At 39.8% G+C, this 21,721-nt stretch overlaps 1 protein-coding gene across 1 annotated transcript in view; it reads right to left on the bottom strand.

Annotated features, from left to right (window-relative positions):
- The window catches only part of FMN2 (formin 2), a 244,214-nt gene that overhangs the window by 212,111 nt on the left and 10,382 nt on the right, over window positions 1–21,721 (bottom strand). The window contains exon 2 of the mRNA XM_048843776.2: window positions 1,098–1,264. Coding sequence (XP_048699733.1) covers window positions 1,098–1,264 — 167 coding nt within the window. The remainder of the gene's footprint in view (window positions 1–1,097; window positions 1,265–21,721) is intronic.

The raw sequence follows: 21,721 nt of genomic DNA, 5'->3' as shown, positions 1-21,721 counted from the left end.
TCACAGGCAGTCAGATTCAAAACATAGAGAAACCCTCTAGGCAAAACCTGAAGTTACAAAAGGACACAAAAACAGAGATACACATTCCCTCCAGCACAGTAAATTTCACAAGCCAAAAACAAAAGAAAATCTAACGCACTTCCTAGCTAGAATACTTACTAACTCTATAGGTGTTGGATTGCTTGCTTTCTTGATCTGTCCCTGGCAGAGGCATCACACAGACAGAGAAAACCTTCCCCCCCGCCACTCCAGATTTGAAAGTATCTTGTCCCCTTATTGGCCATTTTGGTCAGGTGCCAGCCGGGTTACTTGAGCTTCTTAACCCTTTACAGGTAAAAGCATTTTGCCCCTGGCCAGGAGGGATTTTACAGTACTGAATACAGAAAGGTGGTTACCCTTCCCTTTATATTTATGACAGCCAGTAAGAGTCCTGTCTGCACACTGTGGCAACAGCAGAGCAAGGAGCTGGGCTAGCTCTGCGGTACAGGTTCCTCTACAGGGTGAGGCCAGGGTGGGTTTGTTCTCCAACACACACAATCTAGGGCCTCTAAGTCTGAGGGTCGGACCCAATCCCTCTCCCCAGAAGCAGGGAAGATGTCCCCCCAATTGCCATTGTACATCGGGCCCCAAAAATGACTTAATCTGGCACTGACAGAATGGTATACTGTTGGTTTTCCAGTGAAGCTACCACCGGACTTGTAGGAGGTATGATCTCATGGTTGAAATGCAGAAAGCTATGTATACCTTCCTACAAAAAAGAGAAGATGGTTGGTGTAAATTAGTGAAAATAACAGCTACAGTACAGCAACATGGCAAACACTACCATTATGCTCTCAAATCTTGAAGGAGAACATGTTATGGGAAAGGAAAATAATTGTTTCCAATATATTTTGTATATCCAGTCTTGAACATGTATGAACCCAAACACTAAATTTAGTTGCCCACATTTAATAGGACAATTTTAGTCACTTGATCACGGGGGGGGGGGGGGGAGAGTTCTCTAAGAGGAGAATTTTCCTAGATTGATAGGTATCATAAACCACTGATAATTAAAATTGTTCATAAGAAGTATCTACAATATAAATTCTGCAACTTACATCAAACGTGGGTGTGCTCTGATGCGCACTCTGATTACATGGTTCTCTGAAACAATCGCTGAAAGGAAGTAGGAGCCCCATTGCAATGATCCTAGAACACAGCTTTTCTGCTTCTTCCTGTGGGGCATTCTCCTGCTGGCTGAACAGTTTTTCCAGGAGAGTTCGTCCTGCAAAGATTATATAATAGACCAATGATAATTTGTAATAATCTTTGTAGAATAAAAAAAAGTAAGATATTTTACCTCACTCCTGAAATAAAGAGCTTGACAAGTAGAGACACCAAAAACATCAAGTTTGTCAGGATACCCTACAAGTCAGCAGATCAGCCTTCAAGTAAAAATAAATCGCTATGCACTAGTTTAAGAATTATGCAAATTAAAGTTTCAATACTACTTATTGTTCATAGGGCTTGAAAGAGAAAATATACATCAAATTGGCTCAAGTGGCCTAGCAGTTGTACTATACAAACAAGAGTCTTGAATTCCCATTCTAGAATCAGTCTCCTGCTATGAGAAACATAATTAAATTATACTTTACACTTATATAGTTATTTGTTATCACAGGCCCTCAAAAGTCAAGTATACATTACACCATTTTCCATATGGGGAACATGAGGTACAACAGGGTTAAGTAACTTGCTCAAGGTCACATAGCAAGCTGTTACAAAGTCAAGAATAGAACCAGTCTCCCAACTCCTAGCTCTTGCTCTTGAATTATACAGAAGAGAATACTAGTATTCTAGAGTCGGTGTTGTACTTCTCAGGAGAGAGTGTCCAATGTCATTTGAAGAAATCATAATTGCTGGCCATTTAAAAGTGACATTTACGGAGCTCCAAAGGTTGCAGAGTGCTCCAGGCCAGAAGAGAATCATTTTAACACAGACCTCTGTACGCAGAGGCACAGATTCAACGGAAGTTGCCTCCTATAGGACTAAACCCTGGATTTTGTGCCCCAAATATTCTTTTCACCAATAAAATATGAAAGGCCCTGAACTTGAGCAGGTTGTTCTTGCAAAGTGCTTAACAGATGACAATACTGTCAGGTCCCAAGAACCTAGTACTGTACAAGTCTAGCCAAATGGAGAATAAAAAAAAAAACACAACAAAACCAACAGATTAGTTACACAGTCACATGTAATGCAGAAATATATACTAAAAAGACTATTAAAAGTTGCCTGGTTAAGCATTTAAAAACAGATAAATCAGGAAAGGCCAAAGTTAAGGTTGTTCCTGTTTACAAGATATAATAAATGGATGGAACAAGTGCAGGAGAAGAGGAAACACAGGAGCAATAAAATTAGTAGAATGTTTTAGCACGGACTAGCTGCATATACAATTTGTGGCCAAAACGGTAACAATCATCACAATCCAACACCTGCCAAAGCCATCAAAGCATTTTCCAGAGTTTTACTAAAATAAATAATTGGAATTACAGGGCATTTTGCTTTTCATGAAATGTGGTTTTCTCATTAGAATGCAAGAAATTTCAAACATTTTTTCTATGTGAAGAATGATTTTAAACTAAATGAAATTTTCACAGGCTGTTTCGCAAAAGGTATCCAGTTTCCATGAAAGAAAAAAAGAAAAATCTAAGATTTCATGTTCACTTTTCAAATCTAAAAGATTTGATAGTTTTGAAGGCCATTTCTTTTCATTGTGTCAATTAATATTCTCTTTGAGTCCCTATCTTTCACTACAATACTATATGGTCTAATGGATCCAGGTACTTGGCTGGCAAGAAACTTCAGTTCTATTATGTGCTATACAACTGACTTGCTTTCTGACCTCAAACAAGTTGTCCAACTTCTCTGTCCACTCTTTTAACGGTGATAATGTGTCTTGCTTAGCACCCCTTTAACATCCTTCATTTTAGTGTTTATGTAAAAATGTAGCTTGTACTGACAACACCTCTGTTTATATTTAATAAATATAGGAAACTGGCCTTCTAAATGGGCAATATATTCTTTGGGTTTAGTACACCTAGAATATTGGTTTGAAATTAATCTTTCCCTTTTGTACAGTGTGATTGGTATACAACAGAAACTGCCTTAAAACAAAGCAAATCTATGGGCCCACAACAAAGGAGTTAGGACAGCCAAGTTTTTGATAGGGCTTTGCCTCTCTCTTCAGAGCAGCAACCACTGCTTCCAATTACACTGTAACAACAACAAAAAAAAAAATAGTGTTCCTTTAAAGCAGATCAACATTCTTATTAGAAGAAAAGTCAGCCACCACCAAATCCTGTTATTTTCTGGATACTTGTAAAACGAAAGAAAGATCACACAGTAAAATTAAATGGCACGATAAGCAGCAAATAATCAGTTTTCACATTAATGCACAGTAAGTCTGAGAAAAGAGATTTCTAAGATGATTTTAATTGGGCTTGTGAAAGAATAGCCAACAGCAACGCATGCTTCCCCATAGTGGGCCAAATTGCTAAAAGCGACCTGTGATTTTTGAGGGGCCCGATTCTGAAAGTCAGGCCTCTTTAAAGTGGCAACTTGGAAACCCAAAAATCACTAGTTATTTTGGAAGATTTGGGCAACTATGCCTTAAACCAGACAGAGGTACTCCTTCCAGTGGTAAGAAAGTAAGTGTGACACCCCTGCCTGATGATTCTCTGTCTTTGAAACAGCACCCTTGTTGGCAGTCTTAGCAAAGGACTTTAACCTTAAATATTTGTTCAATGAAACAGCATACTTAGCCAAAGATTTCATTCCCATTTACTCAATTTAAACAAATACAGTATTCATTGGTAAATTACTCACTACTTTAAAAAAAATCTCATTTAAACATTAAACCATATTATAGGCTTCAGACAATATACATATTTTTAAACAGTTTGATTAATTAAATGGGTTTCTGGATTCAAAAATAACATTGTACATTTCTCATCATGCTCTCTATCTGTATTGGATGTTTCCTCTCCAATTTATGATGATTATTTGTACACATTAGGTAACAAAGACATGTTTTTCAATACCAGTTATCAAAAGAGCAGAATATTTTTAGATTAACATCTGTCATCTAAACAAAAATGCTATTAGGAGAAAAAAAAACCCTCAACTCAGCTCTTCAGCAAACTTAAGTAGCACTAAACCATCCCCCCCTTAAACATTGCATCTATTGTTGTCTTGACTCAAGATGCTAATAAGGATTACCACCTGGAAGAAGGTATTATGTTTAAACAAATCTGTGTTCTAATACCGCATGTCCCTTGAAATTACTGTACAAACACACGCATGAAAATTTGAAGTAAAAGTACGTTCCGTCAGTTTAGATTATACATGTTTTACTGAATGCAAGTTTAAATGAGCTCAATTTTCTATGAATATGGAAACAGATTCATGCTGAACTGCTGTGAACAATTCTATTAATGCTAAATGGGTTAAACATTTTAACACACTTACTGGGTCATATTTAAAATGAAGTGTTAAGCTGTTTAAATTTTCTGTATATGAAATAGCTAGTTCAGAAGGAACAATCTGAGAGGCTAAGATTATTACCCACTTGAATGGTCAGAAAAGGTTAGCCACACTGATTCCCCTCAAAGCGACACCCAAAAAAGGCAACATAACAGTCTGTGGGTAGAACAGAAGGTTGGGGGAGGGGAAAGAAAGACCTGTTTACCCTTATTCAGGGCAGCTTCAGCCTCCTTTCCAGCTACTTTCAAGTATAAACAGATGCTGTCACTAGAACTGAAGCTTCCCATTTCCGCTGACAGCCATCAGTAGTGGTTTGGGGATACTGACACTATTCAGAACCCAATGGTGCCCTTTATTGTTTTTCAGCTCTTTGAACTTTGAACTCTTTGATTCACACTGACACTAAGAAAAGCAGAACACACACACCACAAAACCATACATTTAAGAAGAAATTAAAAACAGACTTTGTTACATTATAAAAATGCACTTGTTTCTTAAATACTAAGGGTGAAATCTGAATGGCCTCATCTCTCTTCCTATTCCCGCCCTCAAGAAAAAAAAAACAAACTGCTTATTTGTTACTTTTAAAACTTCAGCTATTCCCTTCACTTTTCTTTCTGGAGAACTACAAGCAGCTCTTTGGAAGACCTGAGTCATACAAATGTATGAGTGGAAGGGACCTCGATAGGTCTTCTAGCCCATTTCCCTGCATTGAGACAGGACTAAGTTCATTGGGGGAGGGGGGGCACACAGGCAATAGTAGTACATTGTGGAGTCATATTTACTTTGTTATCCACTATAAACTCCAGATCCTTTTCTGCAGCACCCCTTTCTAGACAGTCATTTCCCATTTTGTATTTGTGCAATTAATTATTCCTTCTTAGTCCTTATTGAATTTCAGACCATTTCTCCAGTTAGTCAAGATCATTTTGAATTCTAACCCTGTCCTCCAACGCACTTGCAACCCGTCCCAGCTTGGTCCCATTTGCAAACTTTATGAGTGTACTATCTATGCCATTAGCCAAATTATTTATGGAGATACTGAATAGAACCAGACACAGGACAGATTCCTATATGACTCCATTCAATATGTCCTTCCAGCTTGACTGTGAACTATTGTAACTATTCTGAGTACACCTTTCCAATCAATTATGCACCCACCTTACATAAGTTCATCTAGGCTAATTTCCCTAGTTTATGACGTCATGTGAGACAGTATCAAAAGCCTTGCTAAAGTCAAGATATATCATGTCTGTTGCTTCCCCCCCATCCACCGGGCTTGTTACCCTGTGAGAGAAGTATATTAGGTTAGTTTGACATGATTTGTTCTTGACAAATCCATGTTGATTGTTGCTTATCAACATATCTTCTAGGTGCTTACAAATTGATCTCAATTATTTGCTGTATTATCTTTCTGGGTTAAGTTAAACTGACTGATCTACAATTCCCTAGGTTGTCCCTATTCCACCTTTTTTAGATAGGTACTGTATCTGCCCTTTTCGAGTCGTCTGGAATCTCAAAGATAATCAGTAATGGCTCAGATATCTCTTCCGCTATTTCCTTAAATATTCTAGGGTATATTTCACCAGGCCCTGCCAACTTGAAGACATGTAACTTGTCTAATTAATTCCTAACCTGTTCTTTCCTTATTTTGCCCTTTGATGCTACCTCATTTACATTGATGTTCACTATGCTAGTTCTCCGATCATTGTTAACCTTTTTGGTGAAAACTGAAACTAAAAAGGCATTTAACACTCCAGCTATTACTCACTGAGGACAGAAAGACAATAAGAGAAAATGCAGTAATGGGCCTACCCTGTCCTTCGTCTTCCTCTTCCTTCTAATGTATTCGTAAGATGTTTTCTTGTTACCCGTCATGTCCCTAAATAATTCATTCTAAATTTGCCTTTGCATGCTTCTGTTTGTTTGTTTTTTTAAAAATATATTTGTCCTTTGTAATTTAACCAAGTTTCCACTTTTTGTATGACTTATTTTGAGTTTCAGGTTGTTGAAGAGCTTCTGGTTCTCATATCATCACTTGAGGCTATAATCTAATATACTCCCTTTCTCCCAAATACTAAATTGAAATGGGAAGGGATACTAACTCAATGACCATTCAGGTTACAGCTACAGGTTTCATCACCATTCAGGTCTTCAGATCTTGCCAACAACCTCCAGCGAAGAAGTAACTCAAGCAAGAAAGGTATATTTTAGAAAATCTGAGACAGGCCTTATAAATCCCCAAAGCAGCAATAATGGGAAAAAAAGGTTTTTAGTACTCCACTTTATAAAATATTAATAATAATTCATGTTTGGCTCAAGAAACAAGAATCTGATACTGCTACCTTCTCTAAGTGTGCAAGCTGTTGCTGCTATCATTCAGCTCAGGTTTTTTCTTGAGCCTGCTAAATATCATGCTGCTCTCCACTCCATCATCTGTTGCTCCCTGTCACCATTATCTTCTTCCACTCTCCCATGCTCCTATTTCTCTTCCTTCTGTACCACCCTTAATGAGGTTCAAGCAACAACAGTGTTCCAAAAGGGTTGCCAAAAACAGCGCTGCCAGAATAATGGTTGGCAAGAGTTTTGCAGTAAGGGGTCTACTTTTATTAATAGATTAAAACCCGGCAACATGCTCACCAGTCACCACCACTCATGACACAAACAGGTAGTCCCTGTCACAAGGATCATATAGTCTGGCTCAATTTCCCTGTCCAGTCTGGTTAGTTGAGTACTGCCAACCCCAAGCATTCACAATTCATGAGATTTGCATTAAATGAGAGCTGGCAACGCTGTAAAGGGGGCAGGGAGACTAAGGGGAGAAAGAGCAACTATTTTAGCCCAAAGCATGCTATAGAATACCAATCCCTTCCAAAATTTTGCTTCACTATTTCCAACTGTGGTTATAAAATAGTTTCTAACACTGGTAAATGTGGCTGTAAATGATATTATTGGATTATTTGTAACCAAATTTCTCCTAAACACTTGGAATTGTATTTGCAAGAGGGACTGAGCAGTCAATAGGTACAAGTTGTGCTCAGTGTTTCTGAGCAGGGAGGGAAAATCAGGCCTTTAGAATATCTAACTTAAGCAGACCAAATTCCAAAGATAGCCTTGAGCCTCTGACCCAACTTCAGGGCTAATTTCCACTGCAACTATAGCAGCCTTCAGTACTTTGAACAGACTTTTTATAGCAACAGAGTGAGGAGTTATTTCAGTATACTGTGATTCCTGAAGCCTGGAGCGGTTCACTGGATCACACCAAGTGATACAACGGCTTGTGTTTACAGCATTCTTCTTTAACAACTATAATTGCTCCAACTTTGTTCCCAGTCTATTTTTACTTATGTTAGTAAGGCTAGAAATGCCCACACAGCAATCATTCTGTAAGTTTTGAAACCAAGAGCCCACCATGTTTAGCTCGAACTGAGGAAACAAACATTTTCTTATAGAAACCCGTATGGAATAGGAAATAACCATATTATAGAATAGAGAAGATATATCTGTATGCACCCAAAAAAACCCCACACATGATAAAAAGATGATTAAGGTTGCAAAGTCAAGCACTCAAGAATCAGGACATGCCAGCATTCAGATTTTCTGTGCAGGAATATGGTCTTTAATTACATGATCAAAAACTATTTTTTCCCTTCAGGACCCACCTAATTTGTTAGACAACAAAGGACTTGTGAGGTTCCGGTATCATAGTGTGCCTTGGTGGTTACAGACCTTTCTGCCTGTCCCCATCCCTCAAGCCACTCCCTTTCCTTTTCTCCTATTACCTATTACTATTCTCCTATTACTATTAAGGAGAATGAGGATAATGATGAAGGATATTTTCAAAATACCCATAACAACTCTGAAGAAGTTATAAAAAGGGTAAAAAAATCATTCATTATTAAAGCTGTGTGAATAACAGATTTTTCTGGTTCATGGGCAGTTCCGAGAAGTTAAAAAGTGTTTATTCTGGGTTGAACAAAACACGGTTTTGTTTGAACTTAAGAATATTTTTAGTAAGACTGAAGTTTCAAAAAGTTTTCAAATAAAAAAATTGAAACACCTTTTTTTAAAAGTCCTGAAACGTTTCGATTTTTCAGATTTTTATTTTTAAACCAGAGACCAATTTGGTAAAATTGACACAAATAAGTGAAATGCTTTGATCAACCTGAATCTGCATTTTTTAGCAAAAAAGTTTTCGCTTAACCCCCCCCCCCCAATTCACTGAAAGCTAATTAAGTCTTCCTTTCTTATAGCACAGTCAATAAAATAAAAAGCGCTATTCATCAGCATATGACACTATGGTCATTTAGACAATAGCTGGAAAGTGGTAGTCACAAAAATTCCTCCCCCCCTTCTCCCCTAACACTGCTTCAGCTTGGTTCTCCTGAACAATATGCAAAACACACCAATTTTATATACTATGGCCTCAATCCTACAACATTTAGTGTGTTTGTGGGCTGCTGTGTCTGCACAGAGCCCTACTGAAATGGAATGCTACATCATGTGCTCAAGACCAGCTTACTACGTGCTGCAGAATCAGGGTTTAAAACTATGGCTGTGAACAGGGCTGGATTAACACAGGGGCTTTAGAGGACGATGTTTTAGGGGAATTAAAGGTTTGTCAGTTTACAGCCCAGGGAGGAGATGACGTTGGGTGGCCTGAAGATGTCTACTATGAAGGGAAAAGTGATGGGTGGTGTGGAAGAGGTGAACCTCTCCATGATCCTTGGGCGTATGCAGCAACAGCAGATCAAGGAGCTGTGCACTAGCTACGCACCAACGTTCTAAGCCACCCCAGGACTGACTGAACGGGCATACCACTCCATTGACACAGGTAATGCTCACCCAATTAGGGTCCACCCTTACCGGGTGTCTCCTCAAGCTAAAACCGCTATAGACCGGGAGATCCAGGATATGTTACAGATGGGTGTAATCTGCCCCTCTGGAAGTGCATGGGCATCTCCAGTGGTTCTAGTTCCCAAACCAGATGGGGAAATACGTTTTTGCGTGGACTACCGTAAGCTAAATGCTGTAACTCGCCCAGACAACTATCCAATGCCACACACAGATGAACTATCGGAGAAACTGGGACAAGCGCAGTTCATCTCTATCTTGGACTTAACCAAGGGGTACTGGCAGGTACCGCTAGATGAATCCGCCAAGGAAAGGTCAGCCTTCACCACACATCTCGGGCTGTATGAATTTAATGTACTCCCTTTCGGGCTGCAGAATGCACCCGCCACCTTCCAAAGACTTGTACATGGTCTCCTAGCAGGATTGGGAGAATATGCAGTCGCCTACCTTGACAATGTGGCCATATTTTCGGATTCCTGGGCAGAACACCTGGAACAGCTACAAAAAGTCTTCGAGCGCATAAGGGAGGCAGGACTAACTGTTAAGGCTAAGAAGTGTCAAATAGGCTGAAACAGAGTGACTTACCTTGGACACCAGGTGGGTCAAGGAACTATCAGCCCTCTACAGGCCAAAGTGGATGCTATCCAAAAGTGGCCTGTCCCAAAGTCAAAGAAACAGGTCTAATCCTTCTTAGGCTTGGCCGGATATTACAGGTGATTTGTACCACAATACAGCCAAATCGCCGCCCCACTGACAGACCTAACCAAAAAGAAACAGCCCAATGCCGTTCAGTGGACCGAAGAGTGTCAGAAGGTCTTTAACCAGCTTAAAGCGACACTCATGTCTGACCCTGTGCTAAGGGCCCCAGACTTTGACAAACCATTCCTAGTAACCACAAATGCATCTGAGCGTGGTATAGGAGCAGTTTTAATGCAGGAAGGACTGGATGAAGAATTCCATCCTGTAGTGTTTCTCAGCAAGAAGCTGTCTGAGAGGGAAAGCAACTGGTCAGTCGGTGAAAAAGAATGTTATGCCATTGTCTACGCTCTGGAAAACGTACGCCCATACGTTTGGGGATGACGTTTCCACCTGCAAACTGACTATGCTGCGTTACAGTGGCTTCATACCGCCACGGGAAATAACAAAAGCTTATTCGATGGAGTTTAGCTCTCCAAGATTTTGATTTTGACATCCAACACATCTCAGGAGCTTCTAACAAAGTGGCTGGTGCACTCTCCCGTGAAAGTTTCCCAGAATCAACTGGTTAAAATCATCCTTGAGATGGGGAAAATATTGTTAGTCTTTACACACTTGGTAGTATATTTAGAGGTGCATGTGTTTTATTAACTCTGTTATCTCCTAACACTCCAGGAAGAAATCACAGCTAGTGTTTCACCCTATCTGTATTTGGGGGCGTGTCATCAATATAAATATAAATAAAATCCCTCCTGGCCAGAGGCAAAACCCTTTCACCTGTAAAGGGTTAAGAAGCTAAGATAACCTCGCTGGCACCTGACCAAAATGACCAAAGAGAAGATAAGATATTTTCAAAGCTGCGGGGGGGGGGGGGAAGGGGACAAAGGCTGTCTGTCTGTCTGTGTGATGCTTTTGCCGGGAACAGATCAGGAATGCTCTTCAGAACTCCTGTAAAAAGTTAGTAAGCAATCTAGCTAGAAATGCATTAGATTTTCATTTGTTTAAATGGCTGGTAAATAAGCTGTGCTGAATGGAATGTATATTCCTGTTTTTGTGTCTTTTTGTAACTTAAGGTTTTGCCTAGAGGGATTCTCTATGTTTTGAATCTGATTACCCTGTAAGGAATTTACCATCCTGATTTTACAGAGGTGATTCTTTTACCTTTTCTTTAATTAAAATTCTTCTTTTAAGATCCTGATTGCTTTTTCATTGTTCTTAAGATCTAAGGGTTTGGGTCTGTGTTCACCTATGCAAATTGGTGAGGATTTTTATCAAGCCTTCCCCAGGAAAGGGGGTGTAGGGCTTTGGGGGATATTTTTTGGGGGGAAGACGTCTCCAAGTGGGCTCTTTCCCTGTTCTTTGTTTAACACGCTTGGTGGTGGCAGCATAGGGTTCAAGGACAAGGCAAAGTTTATACCTTGAGGAAGTTTTTAACTTAAGTTCGTAAGAATAAGTTTAGGGGGGTCTTCCATGCAGGTCCCCACCTCTGTACACTAGAGTTCAGAGTGGGGAAGGAACCTTGACAGTGTTAATACCCTCGATGCCATAATTGTGATCATTTTGTTTTAAAGTAGGTAAAATACTTGTATACGGGGGCCCCACAAAATCTAATAGCCTCGGGCCCACAGGAGAGTTAATCTGGCCCTGGCTGTGAACCAGCTCCATATAGTCAGACCCCCAAAAAAAGATAAATTCTAGGTGAATTCTTTTTATGCCATTATTTTTAGGGCTTGCAGTTTATATCAAGTCCGCCATCAGTTTATTCTTTTTTCATTTCCTAATTTAGTTGGTTCACTGGGTTCTGCATTAGAATTTATTTGGATGCCAATTTATAACTATTACTGTAGTACTTAATGGGTTCCACTCCAGGGCATCCAGGACTGATAATCTATTCCCACTAGCAGAATGCCCTAAACCACAATTGCTGTTACTGAAGAGTGATAAATGAAGGCGGGGGGGGGGGGGGAGGGGGGGAGGAGGAAGGAAAAAAAATCAGTGCAAAAATTGTAAAGCCAGCCTTAAGGATTTTCTTGACTCCATACCCTGACATTTTATTTTTCAAGGATGATCATTATGGAGGAATAAATGGTCCAATTTTACCATAGTCAAAGAACATGGATATATCAGCATAGCTAAGTTTGATTTTTATTTTGTAATTTATTATTTGCATTACAGTAATGCCTGAAGATTGGAGCCCTATTGTGTTACGTGCTGTACAAAAGAGATACTCTCTTTCTCAAAGAGTTTATGAACAAAGCAGAGTGGGATTTTTAATCACTTTTTCCCCTCCAATTCCTACTTCTGTCATTAACCACTGTTTCACAAATTAATTTGGAGAAAGATACAGTACATCAGAAAGTATAGCACTTGATTGTGCAACTGTTAATCATACCAGTGAGTAACTTATTCTCAAGAGTAATCTTATAGAAGTGAACACTGTATCTGTCCTAGGAGTATTATAAGCAATAATACGCTATGAGTAAGACTGCAAGAAGCCTGCATGACATTTTACAAAATACTTGTCCGTCAAAATATTTGAAAAAGTCAGTAGGATTAAATCAATTCACCGAACACCTTGAAACAAAGTTATTTCATAGATCTGTAACTTTATTTCACACACACACACACACACACAGTTTATACTCTGCCCCCTTTTTATATTCATTTCAGTCAAGAGTCTGTGCATGCTTGACCTAAATTCCCTGGCAAAATAATTGAATTATGAGGCACTCTGAAGATACTACAGCAGGTTCCCCATCAAGAAAGGGAAGAAGGAGTGTTTCTATTCACAAACACAAATACTCAAACTTATAAGCACAGTAATTTTACACATGTGGGTAAAGTAATAAAAGGAACACAGTATGTTTTTGTGCCATTAATTGAGTATTCAATTACAGAAATCTAATATGATCAAATGCTATTGATTAAATACCTCATCGGACAACTTTTGCTCAGACTTAGATGCATGCATAATTAAAAACATATCAAATTGAAATTCTGGGGTACAAAATTAATAGTGCACAATCACCTTTCACTTTTGTTTTTCTTGATTTTTTAGTAGGGCTGTCAATTGATTGCAGTTAACTCAAAACAAATTAACTCAATTAAAAAATAATCATGATTAACCACACTTTTAATCACAGTGTTAAACAATAATATAATACCAAATTTAAATTCTACATATTTTGCATGTTTTTCCTACATTTTCAAATACAGTAAAAACAGCTTTATCTAGCACATCACCAACCAGAAAAACTCTATAAATCGGCATTTCTGATCTTCACTGAAATTCCAGTTTATAGTCCGATCGGCATGGGGCCGACAAGGAGGTGGGGAGCAGGAGGGAGTGCGAGGCATGGGTGCTAGGAGGGAGTCTGGGTGCAGGAGGGGGCATGGGGCAGTGGGTTGGGATTGCAGGAGGGTGCTCATCTCAGGCAGCTCCCCACAAGCAACAACCTGTCCCGGCTACTCCTAGGCTGAGGCGCAGCCGGTGGCAATGCACGCTGCCCCCAGCCCATCCCGAGTGCTAGCTCCGCAGCTCCCATTGGCTGTGAGAACAGGAGTTTGCATGGCACTGTTGAAGCCAGCTTTGCAAGGTATTTATGTGCCAGATATGCTAAAAAACATTCATATGCCCCTTCATGCTTTGACTTGCACTATCTTTTGTTTCTCTTTGTTACAGTGCAAATATTTGTAATAAAAATAATAATATAAAGTGACCACTCTATACTTTGCATTCTGCCTTGTAATTGAAATAAATATATTTGAAAAATTTAGAAAAACATCCAAAAATATTTATAATAAATTTAAATTGGTATTCTATTATTGTTTAACAGTGTGCTTAATCGTGATTATCTTTTTTAATCTTGCGATTAATCACTATTAATTTTTTAAATCATTTTGACAGGGGTTTTTTTAGAGCTTAATTGCACACTCTTACGCCTCTGACATGTGCTTAATTTTGGGTGTGCGAACAGTCCCATTAGGGTTAACGTAAATCCTAAATTCACAGGCATGTAATACTCACTTGCTTATCTGCTTGCAAGATGAGAGCCTTAATGTTTAGTTAACACTTTGGAGGAAAAACAAGAAGATAAGGAACCTGCTAGTTTTGTAATTAATCTGTGCCAGTCAGCCCAAATACAATATCTGTTAGTATTACAGATTTCAGGCAGCGATTCTCAAAGGCACAAATGGGGAGTTAGGTGCCCAACTCCATTCACTTTTTATGGGAGCTGGGGGGAGTTTTTCAAAGTGTAAAATGGCTATTAGATACTCATGTATGTGTGTCCATTCCTGCACAAATGCACATACTTGTAAGCACGGGAGGCCAGTGACCCAGCCATTGAGGGAGGCTGGCCCTCAGCCCCTCCCCTTGAGCCCGAGGCCCCGCATTCCCACTGCGTCCCCCTGCTTCCACGCCGGGTGGCGTGGCCCCAGTGCTCCCACCCCTGGCACAAGGGTGGTGCAGCTGCAGCACCAGCCACCCCAAGTCCCTGAAGGAGGCAGGATGACCAGCCCCAGGCAGCCTAGGCCAGCCAGGGCTGAGGGATGGGAACTGCAGGATGGGGCCTAGCCCGAGGATGGAGTGTGGGCAGAGCCACACTAGGCTGTTTGGTGAGGCACAGCCTAACCCTGCCTACGATACCTGCCACCCATGGTTATAAGCATGCATTTTAGTTTCTGGTTTGCCTGTGGACTGAATTGAGAGATTATACACATTATTCAAGGATTAGAGACTGAATTTATTGCACTTTCCCACCAGAGAGTTTCTAATAATCCTCTGCTGACTTAGAATATATTGGTTCAGGTCTTGCTCTTCTCAAAGTTATTTTTATATAAAGAGATTAAGAGATTGAATTTTCATTGACAGATACGTTCTTAAGGCTAAACAACATTTTGCACATGCCCTGCCCCCATAATGTGACAAAGTTTGTACACACAATCTTGTTACATAACAAATGGACGACTAATCCTCTTCTCAACACCAAATGCATGGTGAATTGTATCAAAAGCCAAAATTCAGAGAGATCTGAATCCCCTAGAGATAGTGTTTTCTCACTCTAATGTGCTACCTGCTATATCCTGCTCATCCAGTTACAAAAGCTCTCTCAGTTATTGTACTGCAGGCTACAAGAGCCAATACCTGCATCCATTGCCTACCCAAAAGGAAATGCTAAGCTTCAAATGAAAAAGGCAATTCTCCCCTCTGTTTTACCCAGGTCCTACCATAATAATCCAAATAGGTTGGCTCTACTCTACAAACAGGTAAAGATGGGGGTAGGCGGATGGTCTAACCTCATCTATTCCCTTTCTCCTGGTGCCCCATTTGGTGTTTATGCAGAATCAAGCGTTTTAAACAAAGAACAGGGAAAGAGCCCACTTGGAGACGTCTTTCCCCAAAATATCCCCCCAAGCCCTATACCCCCTTTCCTGGGGAAGGCTTGATAAGAATCCTCACCAATTTGTACAGTTGAACACAGACCCAAACCCTTGGATCTTAAGAAGAATGAAAAATCAATCAGGTTCTTAAAAGAAGAATTTTAATTAAAGAAAAGGTAAAAGAGTCACCTCTGTAAAATCAGGATGGAAAATACTTTACAGGGTATTCAGATTCAAAACACAGAGGATTCCCCTCTGGGCAAAACCTTAAAGTTACAGAAAACAGGAATAAACCTCCCTCTTAACACAGGGAAAATTCACATAAAGCAAAAGAAACTAATCCGCCTTGCCTGGCTTACCTATACTGGTTGCAATATTGGAGACTTTGATTAGGATGGGTTGGAGAAGATGGATTTCTGTCTGGCCTCTCAGTCCCAAGAGAGAACCACGATGTAAACAAAGGAGCACAAACAAAAGCCTTCCCCCACCCGCCCACCCCCCAAGATTTCAAAGCATCTTGTTCCCTGATTGGTCCTTTTTGTTCAGGTGCCAGCCAGGTTAGTTGAGCTTCTTAACCCTCTGCAGGTAACAGAATGTTGTCTCTGGCCAGGAAGGATTTTATAGCACTGTATACAGAAAGGTGGTTACCCTTCCTTTTTTTTTTTTTTTTAAATGACAGAAGCATATTACACGAGAACAGTCTGTTTGGTGTTAAGGTAAAGTATTTTTGACACTCAAGCTTTGAGCTCCACTTACAGGTAAACTTAAGAAGAATTTGTCTAGTAAATGTTTTCTACCCAATTACCTACATTAATAGTAGTAATATATTCCCGTAGCACCTAAGAGCCCCAGTCACGGACCAGGAGCCCATTGTGTTAGGCATTTACCAATACAAAACAAAAACAGTCCCTGCCTCAAAGTGTTTCCACTCTAATTATAAGACAACAGCTGGATAGAGAGACAGGAGAGTACAAGCAAACAGTGAGACCATATTTGTCATAATAGGCAGCTGTCTCTTTACACCAGCAGCCTAACTGTTGTCAAGTGAAGTAATGGATTCCACGACTGATATCAGCCCACATCCAACCTGGAGTTCATCTGCTCAGGCCCAAAAACCATGTTAGCAGAGCTAGTTTTCAACAGGACTCAAAAGTGCTTCAGCATGGCTTGTCTAAACACAGTAGAGGGCCCAACCATCTTTTAACAGTAATTGTAAATGGTGTTTAAGATTGATACTGCTAACATGGTTCCCAACCCGATGGAGATTGTCAAGGTTCCTTCCCCACTCTTAATTCTACGGTACAGATGTGGGGACCCGCATGAAAGACCCCCTAAGCTTATTCTTAAACTTATTCTAAGCTTAGGTTAAAAACTTCCTCAAGGTACAAACTTTGCCTTGGCCTTGAACAGTATGCCCCCCCCACCACCAAGCATTTTAAAGAAAGATCAGGGAAAGAGCCCACTTGGAGACGTCTTCCCCCAAAATACCCCCTCCCCAAGCTCTACACCCCCTTTCCTGGGGAAGGCTTGAATCCTCACCAATTGGTACAGGTGAACACAGACCCAAACCCTTGGATCTTAAGAACAATGAAACATTAATCAGGTTCTTAAAAGAAGAATTTTAATTAAAGAAAAGGTAAAAGAATCACCTCTGTAAAAATCAGGATGGTAAATACCTTACAGGGTAATCCGATTCAAAATATAGAGAATCCCTCTAGACAAAACCTTAAGTTACAAAAAGACACAGCTTATTTTACCAGTCATTAAACAAAAGAAAATCTAATGCATGTTCTAGCTAGATTACTTACTAACTTTACAGGAATTATAAGGATGCATTCCTGATCTATTCCGGCAAAAGCATCACACAGATAGAAAGAACCCTTTGTCGTTCCCCCCCCCCTCCAGATTTTAAAGTATCTTGTCCCCTCATTGGTCATTTTGGGTCAGGTGCCAGCGAGGTTACCTTAGCTTCTTAACCCTTTACAGGTGAAAGGGTTTTGCCTCTGGCCAGGAGGGATTTTATAGCACTGTATCCAGAAAGGTGGTTACCCTTCCCTTTATACTTATGACAGATGAAGCCAGTCTCTGCAAATGCATATGGTTTCAAAATGAATACAATGGGTGCTGCTGTATACTCCAAAAAAAAAAAACTCCACAGAATGGGTTAAATAACCAGAGACACTGTTTTTCAACCTATATTATCCATGACCTGGCTGTATAATATTTGGGCACAGCACCTGCAACCACTGATCATAAAACTCAGGTTCTAGATCTTATTTACAAATCCCTATCCCTGCTGGTCCCCATCAGCTCATCAAGATCTTGGATAATTTATTAACATGGAACTAATTCAATCATACACATTGTAACATGGGATAGCATAATGACAGTATGCTAGATCTCTCTTTTACAGCACAAGCCAGGTTACATTATTTTCCCTGGGACCTTGATTTGTCGCCAGTACTGTTCCTGTATTATTCTAGTGCAGACTCCAAGGATATGTTATAAAAGATTCTGTACCACAGCCACTCCAAAATTAGAGAATAGAGTCCCCAGATCAGTTCCCATTTTATCCATGTGATCATTAATAAGTACTTGTATGCAAGAAAAAAAATATTCTCTCTGGTTTTAAAAGTATAGGCAACACTCACATCTCTGGCAACTCCTATGTTGGATTGTCCAGGTCCTCAGTTGCTCTCAGCAAGCCATTTCATTCTGCGCAATGGTTTACTATTATTTCTGTGGTAATTTCTGGTGGGAAACCTGCGTTCCTTGCCAAGTTCTCACAACATGTCAGAAACCCATGGTTGTGTCTGTCTAGTCTTATAAAGTCATTCTGATGCCTCTTAGGAAGGTGTTACTGAGGGTTTCCTTTGTCTGTGCAAACTGTTATACTGATCTTTATAATCCAATATAGTAAAACTGCTCCATTTCAAATTGTTGCACATTTCATCTGCCATTTACCAAAAAAAAAAAAAAAAAAAAAAAAGTCTGGGTCCATCTCTACTGGAAAATACATTTTCAAGTCATTGATTCTTGTTTATACCAGCGGCCCCAACTTGAGGTTTTTGTACAGTCACAAATTCACCAGTTACATATGGTTTCATTCTAGGGAGAGTGCTAAAGTACCCTAACATGACTTTCATTAGATCTGCTATTTACTTGGAGTATCTCCAATTGAATTTCAAAACATTTTTATATCATGTCTTCCTGAGGTTTCAATTGTATTGTTAAACCACTTTTCATAACTCTCATTACTCTGTTTTCTCTCTGGTAGAAGCAAAAATACTGCTTTTCTTCTCATCACCTATAACATCAGTGGATCATTTTCATTCACAGGTAACTTTCCTTGGTGGATGCACAAATAAATATCTGTAAAGCAATGAGCTGTGGCCTCAGATCCATAACATTCAGCATAGCTGAAAAGGAGTCACTGTGTTCCCACTTCATACACAGAGCAAAACAAATATTTCAAACACTGGCATCTTCCTTCCCTTTAACTGCTCCCTGATTCCTGGCTCTGAAATTTCTTTTCAAAACTTACTGGGGAGTGGGAAATAATTTATTCTTTCTTAGGTATTTCTAATATCTATAAATGATTAGAAATCAGAAAACATAACCTCAGATCAAACAAAAAAGATCATACAAAATGATATTCACATAGTGGATTCCAAAGTTTCTGGGCTATTTCTCTTATGAAGGTACAATAACATTATAGGAAAATAAAAATGGTCGTAATGGATGAAACCATCTACTCTAGTGACTTGTCTCCGACAGTGACCAGTACATGATGCTTCTGAGAAAGGGGCAAGAAACCCGATAATGCACAATTATGGAACCAATGAGGGAAGTTTTGTCCCCACCTCAAGCAGTTGGTTCTTTTATGCTCCATTGAAGCTTTATTCTCCATTCAGTGATATCTGTGATGTTGGAATCCAAGAAAGAAAAACTGAGGAAAGAAAAAAACCCTTCCTCTCTACGTTGAAAAGCAAGGGGATGATATGGAAGAGGCCTGCTGAGTTTTCCTTTGCTCATGATTTCCCAGCTCTCTCCCAATTGGAAGCCCAGGAGTCTGAATCACCTGGTGAAACAAGGGTCTAAAACAGGATGTGGGGTGGATGCTGTACCCACAAACACTCCTAGTGCACATGGTCACTGCTGGGTGGTTCCAGTCTGTGGCTGGAGAGACCTACCAGAGATTAAAAGTACATAGGTAGACTCAAAGCATCTCATCCCAACTTCCTGTCCGACCAGAGAAGTGAGTGTGTTACACTTTCACAGAAGGAGAAGGGCTGAAGGAACAGGGACAGGACCAGCAGCAGTGGCAGAGAAGGGGCTGGATGTGGCCTTTAGGACTGCAGTTCTCGGGGAGGGGTTGGTGGATGTGAAATAGACCCCCCAGGAGGGGGAGAGAGTCTCCCCACAAACCAAGCAGGAGCCTCAGGGCTTCCCTCTGCAGGGTCTGAGATATTGTTAATGGAGTTAACCTGGCATTCTCCATGGTCTGGCTAAGGCAGCACATTCCCCTCTCCCCACCCTTCATCTCAGTGTTCGAGTTTCTCCCAGGCTGTATTTATATTTGAGTTTCCAAGGCACCTAAAATGTCTAGTAAAAGTCTTTATTTTTATTGACCCTTACAGCGTGCCCATCACTAGCAGAGAAACAGACACTGTGATGAGGAAACAGAAGGAAAAAATTAAAATGATTTTTCAATTGAAAAGGAAAAATATACCAAAGTAACAATGCATTACTATGCAAATTGTGCAGTTGCATGATTTGCACTTCTTGCCTTTCAAGAATGTCCAATGCCTCCTTTCTATGTACAATTTTACGTTTTCATAGTCAGCCATATTTATTATTGTTTGAAAACTTGCCCAAGTTGCCCTGCTGCAACACCCATACACTTGGAAAAAAATCATTATTCACTTTAGATACCCTGATTTCAAATGATGCCATCTTGTTCACACACACAGTAAGCCAGTCTTTTATAGGGCATAGTACTGGCTTTTGCCAGTAGCCTTTATATACAATATTTCTAATGCAATCCATTCTTTTTAATTTCAATAAAAAAATCTTTAAAATAATACTTTATTAATGCACCTACTATGCCCTCTACTTCCTAATTGCTTATATAGCTGGGCTAGCCAGCGTTTTCAACCTCACACTGTAAAGTGCGCCAAAATAAATGTTTAGTTATTGTCTGTGGGCTATATCACTGGGGCCTGAATTACCCCGGATCAACAACACATTTTTTAACATAGCCAATAGGTATTTATACAAACAGTGAAGGGAGAATATGGCCCTTATAGCACATAGCAACAAGCTTTCAGTTACCAAAGTTACTGTTGCATTCAGGAGGGAAACATGATTTTCACGACTTTCAGCTGTGTTGCTTTGTCCACCCTTTATTTAACCATTTATTCACACAAAACCCTGACTCCTTCCACCCCAATAACTGTATCACAAATTAGTGAGCTCCTATATTACTTTTATATTACTTAAAAGCCACATGCCTAACTTGCTGAATTGGGGCCTTAAAGTTTGTACACTGACATAACCAAGTATTTCCTTCAAGTATCTCTAGGCATATTATCCTTTTTTTTTTCTTTTTTTAAACTTTTTGCAGAATGACATAAGACTAGCAAATCATCTGTTATGAAGATGCTAGTTGTATGCCAGAGAAGACTATTAATGAGTTGATTCCTTATTTTTAATGTGAATTAGTGAGAAATACGATTTTCCTGGATGGTTACTAACATCTAGGAATGTATTCAAATATCCATTTTATTGTGGCACTGAATTATCTTTTGCACCGATCTCTTTTCTTATGAGTGAAAGTTTAGGAGGGGATGTGTTAACTCTCTCTCTACTGCACTTTCACCTAACTCTTCCCCTGCAAATGCATTCTATCCATTATGCTTCTTTTGGGGACAAGCTGAGAGGCAGTTAACATATCCAGACTTCAGCATCAAATATGCCACAGAATCAAAGCTTCCTCCTATAATTAATTCCTACAGAATGCTATACTTCATCCAGACCAGATGCACAGAGCTGGCAGTTCAGGAAAATTACTTCAAACCTGGGGATTGAGGCCTCCTTATTTTCACTGCCAAGCTAGGGAGTGCTTTATGACAGCAAAAGCTGTATCTTCTGGGATCAGGCAACAGCACAGAAATTGTTCAGGGTGGAAAGAAACAACTTGCTTGAAGAAGGTTCTGAGATGCAAGAAGACAGCCTCATAACACTAGGATATACATCTCAATAGCTG

This window comes from Caretta caretta, chromosome 3, assembly GCF_965140235.1.
Source record: "Caretta caretta isolate rCarCar2 chromosome 3, rCarCar1.hap1, whole genome shotgun sequence".
Classification (NCBI taxonomy): Eukaryota; Metazoa; Chordata; order Testudines; family Cheloniidae; genus Caretta; species Caretta caretta.
Note: the sequence above shows the minus strand (reverse complement) of the source record. Positions and strands in the feature narration are given on the sequence as shown.